The following is a 6369-nucleotide window of genomic DNA, read 5'->3' on the forward strand; positions in this document are numbered from 1 at the left end:
CGAAAAGAACAGATACTACAATTGAAAAGAAAGAATCCAAACTTCACAGATTATGATTCTCTAAATAAAAAACACCAAAGAATACTAAATTATTAGAATTAATTTGAGCCTGGAAAGGTTACTAGGTAAAATTCATGTACAAGAATCAGTAATTCTATACATTAGTTGGAAAATGCAACTTAAGAAAGCACAAGTCATACAATAAAAAAGTTAACTAGAATTAATGTTCGGAAAAAAGATTCAGTATACTTCAAAATATCAGATTAAAACAGAAATTCAATGAAATTTCAATTAAAATTCCAAAAACAAGTTCAACTATTTCTATTGAAGAAAAGCAAAGACCAAGAATACTAACATTTCTCTTAAGAACAAAGAAGATAACCGCCCCTCACTCCCAACTATGTAGAAAGGAGAATCACTAAGACAGTGAGTATCTAGAAAGAAAAAACAAAACAACAACAAAAAAGGACAAAGCACCCTAACAAACTAATAAAAACATGGAAATTAATATACTCACAGAGCTAAAATTGTGGACCTTTGGGGAAAGGTTAACTTTTTAACAAGTAGTTCCAGGACAATTGTTTCATCTTAAATAAAACATTAAATTAAATAAATTTCAAGTAAATTAGGATTTAAAAGCTCCAAATTTAAAATGTATAGTGAATAATTTAGAATAATACCATTAAGATCTTAGAATGAACGAAGAATTTTTCAAATCACTAATTGTAGAAAGGAATGACTGACAAATTTTACCACTTTAGTATTAAGTATTAATCAAAAAATACCAAAGACAAGCAAAGATGTCTTTGGACTAGTCCTATCAGAGTGAGGATTAACATTCAGAACACAAATGAGTATACATCAATAAGAAAAAACAGCCCGGTAAAAAATAGGCAAAAGATATGGATGGGCATTTCATAAAAGAAACACACACAAAAGACTAGCAAAAAAGGTGCATTCTCATCAATGACTAGGGAAGCATAAATTAGAAAGAGAATAGGATAACATTTTATAACTTACCCCTTAGAAAAAATTTACAAGTAGAATAATACTACCCATTAAAGGGGACACAGAATAAAGAGGACTGTTGGTTGGCATATACATAGAAAAACAATTTAGCATGAGTAAGCCAAAGTTGTACCTATTCTATGATAAATCAATTTCACTCACAAGTACACCTACTGAACTATTTTCATTCTCTCATTTTTGAAAATGACAAAGCATAAACCAAACACATATTTTATAAGCCTGTATTGAGGTCTAACCCACATGCCAATCTGCAAGTTGCCCCTCTCAAACTTTTTGTTTCACATTTGGTATATTTTGGTTGACATATGTGAAGCAAACCTAGCATTGCACAAACACGTACTTGAATAAGAAAGAAGCTTGTAGACTCCCTGAGAACCCTGTAGAGACCCGCCTAAAGTTCCCTAGATCACTTCCAAAACTGCTGCTTTAGAGAAATTTTTGCCATGTTGAGCATTAAGGATTTCAAGATTGTTATAATATCTAACAAACAAAAAACCCAAAGACCCCCAAAGCCTATCAAGATACTACATAGTAGTATAAATGAGATGAACTCTTACCCTTGACTAACTTCATGCATTACTTTGCCCATTTGAAAATGTAAATATGTCAACCCCACAAGGTTACTGTGAGAATTATATGATTTAATATATGAAAAATGCTTAAAATAATGCCTGTCAGTATCATCTAAGTATTAAATATTATGGTCTTAGAAAGTACAGTAGTGTGGGATGGAAGAACGGAAAGATTAAAAAAAAGGCAGGGAAGCATTCACTTTATTATCCCCCAAAATAAAATATATCTTAAAATATATTTCATATTATAAAATCTATGATATATTAAAAAATTATGGAAATTAACATGAAGCTACTGTGTTGCTTGGTTAAAGGACGGGACTAAAAAGCTTAAGACAAATTAGGAGATTAATTTATTAAGTCCAAAGTGACATAAGTGACATAAGGGTGTTACACATGGATTAAGAAAATATTAACAGATGGCCTGAACAGACACTTCTCAGAAGAGGATATATAATCAATCAACAAATATATGAAAAAATGTTCATCATCTCCAGCAATTCGAGAAATGCAAATCAAAACTATTCTAAGATTTCATCTCACTCCAGTCAGAATGGCAGCTACTATGCAGACAAACAACACTAAGTGTTGGAGAGGATGTGGGGGAAAAGGTACACTTATACATTGCTGGTGGGACTGCAAATTGGTGCAGCCAATATGGAAAGCAGCATGGAGATTCCTTGGAAAACTTGAATGAAACCATCATTTGACCCAGCTTTCCCTCTCCTTGGTCTATACCCAGCATACTATAGGGACACAGCCACATCAATGTTTATAACAACACAATTCATAATAGCCAAACTGTGGAACCAACCTAGATGCCCTTCACAAGATGAATGAATAAGAAAAATGTGGCATATATACATAATGGAATAGTACTCAGTAATAAAAGATCATAAAATCATGGCATTTGCAGGTAAATGGATGGAGCTGGAGACGATAATGCTAATTGAAGTTAGCCACTCCCCAAAAAACAAATGCTGAATGTTTTCTCTGATATAAGGAGACTGATTCATAGTGGGATAGGGAGGGGGAAATAGACAAACTCTAGATAGGGCAGAGGGGTGGAAGGGAAAGGAAGGGACAAGGGGTTAGCAATGATGGTGCAATGTGATGGACAACATTATCCAAAGTACATGTATGAAAACATGAATTGGTGTGAACATACTTTATGAATAATATGAATTGTAATGCATTCTGTTGTCATTTATTAAAAATCAATAAAAATAAATGAATAAATTTTAAAAAATTAACAGATGGAACATAAAGTCATTTTGCTGTTTCAAAACTATGTTATATACCTTTACTTAGTATTAATTTCATTAAGCCCAATTATGTTGTATTCCTGTTGTCTCTTAACAGTGAGTTGATAACAAACAATAAATGTTACCTGCTGTTGCTAATCTTGCTGTTGCTGCAATGAAAACAAATACTCCAAAAAGACTGACTACTGCTTTCATGTTGTCAATGTTTGAGATTTATATGGTAGCTGCTTTCTAAAGATTATTATTTGTGTAAAACATCTCCATTTATTGTAATTATTTTGGTATTGGGTTTATCAGTGTAAAACATACAAATTGTTAATATTCACAACCCTGACATCTTAATGAGTAGCCTTCTGGTTTCATGTTGTAGTTTTAAAGTTTTCTAATATCATATTACTTATTATCGGCTGTTTGATAATCTAAAGTGCTTTTCAAATTCTGTCGTAAATGACAGCTTTATTTCTAATGGGACATTTACTAAGTAGTGCCATTTCTTGTGCACTGAGAAACCAAGTAAGTTTGTTTTTGTTTTGAGAAATAGTAACTTCTAAATTAAGACATTTTAATGCAGCAAGTCAAGGTAATTAAACTTGTTGCACTCTGACTTGTAAAAATATTAGCATAGTCTTGATACTTAGAATCCAATTAAAGCTGAGCTTAATGCATAAAAATATCTATGCTTTCCTAACTGAAACTCTGGAAGGATTTCTGTTCAAAGCTACTGTAAGGACCAAGGGTTTACTACATCTCAGTGGCACTGCTCAACCAAGTGGCTGAATTATACATAGAATGGCTCAGAAGTCTTTCTGGTTTGGTCTCCAAGCATTAAGTTTTGAGAGCAATGGAAAAAAGTATTCCTCTCCCAAGTTTAACCAATCATATCCCCTGTATAATTCAATCATCTGACATGTTTCTAACAGTTTCTCTTTATCTTACCTTTTTCTGATCTAATCCTTGAAGAACTCCCATTGCTTCACTCATTACTTTTCCTTAATCTCCCAGAAGGCTCTGGAAACTTGTTACCCTATTCTAAGGATACCTGTGATACTTCTGGTCTCATTATCAAAAATTCTAATCATAGTCACAAAAAACTGAAACTAAGGGAAAATATGACTTCCCCAGGTGACTATGCATTCCCCTAAATTCTCTCTTTTAGTGTCTATGAAATTATTGATATTCTTCTGACTTCTTTACTCTTTTTTCATTTTCATCTACTTTTCTAGTTCATCTCATCCAACTCTACTTTCATATTACCTCTGTTTATTCCAGATTATCTCAAGTTTCCTCAAAAAGTATCTATTTGTCTTGGCACATATCTCAAAATTCTTTTTTTAAAATTAGTTCTTTTTAGTTGTACAAGACAGTAGAATCTATTTTATATAATTATTATAACTATAATACAAGCATGGTATATATCTTATTCTAATTTAGGACCCCACTTTTGTAGATGTACACGATGGTGGGATTGATTCATGAGATGTATTCATATACACACACACACACACGAAAATTATGTCAGATTTATTCCACTGTGAATAACTTTTTGACAATTGCCTCTAAATGGTGAACCTGGAGACTATCATGCTGAGTGAAATAAGCCAGTCCCAAAATGCTAAAGATCAAAATTCTTGCGGTGCTTTCTCCTGCTATTTTTGTGACAATTACAACTCCTTCAGTAGGTAGCTAGTTCCACTTTCCCTTTAGGAAATCTTCTCTAACCTACCCAAGAACTGCTAATCACCTCCCCCCTTAAACTATTCTAGTAATGGTATCTCTTATAAAACTGTACTCTGTAATAATTATCTATGCATAACTTCTCTTCAATGCTTCTCTCCTTCAGAGTAAGATTTCTATCCTATCCATCTGTATAATTTTAAAGTTTAACAGTCTACAAGGCACTGAATATTTATAAATTGGCTCCAACTTCATCACATTTACTTGTGTCTTCCCAGTGTGCATTTTCCAGAACACTGAGTTCAACACTTCTATTTGCCAAATACCAGTGACTAAACTGGCTGGTAACTCTTGTGGTGAAAACAATGTTTACTATCTCTGTGGACTCTCCCAAACAGCACTTCCACATTGCAGTCCTAGCAACATTACAGAAAGCGCGGGCTCTGGCTAAAGGATCACGCAACAAAGTTCATGAGATAGGAGGCGGAGGCACTGCAAAGAAAACTGCATAAGCAACGACTAAAACGCACACTCAAGACACTGCGCACCGCTCAGTGACTACCTGGCCTAGGCTAGTTTTCAAGGGGAGCCGTTACACTCACGAGACTAATGGAGCTGTTTTCGCAGGCCAGGATCTGCCAAAGCCCAGTCTCAGCAATATTAGGCAATCTGGCCTGCTAGGCCACAAAGCGAATGAGGGATGAGAATAGAAACGCACCAGCCTGTTTCAATGGAAGCTAGAGGGTATAGCTACGACTTAGGAATAGTAGAAACCTGCGCAGCGTGGAGCCATCTAGGTACCCCCCCCCCGCCACGCTGTCTTCCAGGATGGGGTCAGAAGAGGAACCGAAAACGGCCTGAAACGTGGAAGTGTAAAAAGGCGCTGGAACCAACCTAAAGCCTATTCGAATGCCGATCACTTCTTACCGAGAACTGAGAATCAGAAACTGCGGAGACCGATGCCGTCGCCATTTTTCTGTCTGCCCAGCGCGGGCCACCGCAGCTCCGGAGCGGTCTAGATTCTCTACTACTTCAAGACTCGAGAGCCGCCCCCCAGGGGCGACCCTAAGCCGAACCCCTGATGGGAGGGGTGGGGGTAGTGGCGCCGGGTCTAAATACCCCTGCTACACACCCCCAGTGGGACGCCCGCGCTCACAGCGCACGCGGAGAGGGCAACAACACGTCCTAACAGACGTCTTCTATAGCCAATCAAAAAAGCGGACGTCTTCCTTTGGTTGGAGAAAATTCGCCTCTTCCTCGGTGACGTCACAAGTATCGCGCAGCTGCGTCTGCCAGGGCCTGGTAGCGCTGCCGGATGCTAGGCAACTCAGGGAATTCTGCAAAGGGATTCTACAAAGGGGATTCCTTTCCAAGAGGAAATGTGAGCCAGGGTTTGTGTTGTTGCTAGTGGCAACTGAATGGAATGATTGAAGCAGAATAAAAACGAACGGGAAGTTCAAACACTCCATCATTTCTTTTGGATTTGACCCGCGAGAGAGCGTGAGCTAGACTCGGGGACGCCTCTCCAGGTGAAGTATTGACCTTCTGACCAATAACAAAATAGGAGGGGCTTAATGGTTTAGTCTAATGAAAGTCAAATGAAAAGGAGCAGAGAGAGAGAGCAAACCTTCGCGAACATTTGCCCAATTGGATTGGGGAGCCCTGACCCAAATCTAAGATGTGCTGCTGGAACCTGCGGCGACCGGGACTTTTGGGCGGGGCAGATTCGAAGTGGATTTCGCGCTCTGAGAGCGTCGGACTCTTATTGGCCAGCGCTTTCCTCCCTTTGTGGGCGCTCCCGCGTAACCGAGTCTAGGGGTTGGGAGGAG

At 37.5% G+C, this 6369-nt stretch overlaps 1 protein-coding gene across 2 annotated transcripts in view; it reads right to left on the reverse strand.

Annotated features, from left to right (window-relative positions):
- Cep57 (centrosomal protein 57) overlaps nt 1-5749 on the reverse strand; it is a 41799-nt gene extending 36050 nt beyond the window's left edge. For both annotated transcript variants that reach the window (XM_015489966.2, XM_048795663.1), the window contains exon 1: nt 5468-5749. In XM_015489966.2, coding sequence (XP_015345452.1) covers nt 5468-5512 — 45 coding nt within the window. In that variant the 5' untranslated portion in view covers nt 5513-5749. The remainder of the gene's footprint in view (nt 1-5467) is intronic.
- Nucleotides 5750-6369: the final 620 nt, after the last annotated feature.

Source organism: Marmota marmota, unplaced genomic scaffold, assembly GCF_001458135.2.
Source record: "Marmota marmota marmota unplaced genomic scaffold, marMar, whole genome shotgun sequence".
Lineage (NCBI taxonomy): Eukaryota > Metazoa > Chordata > Mammalia > Rodentia > Sciuridae > Marmota > Marmota marmota.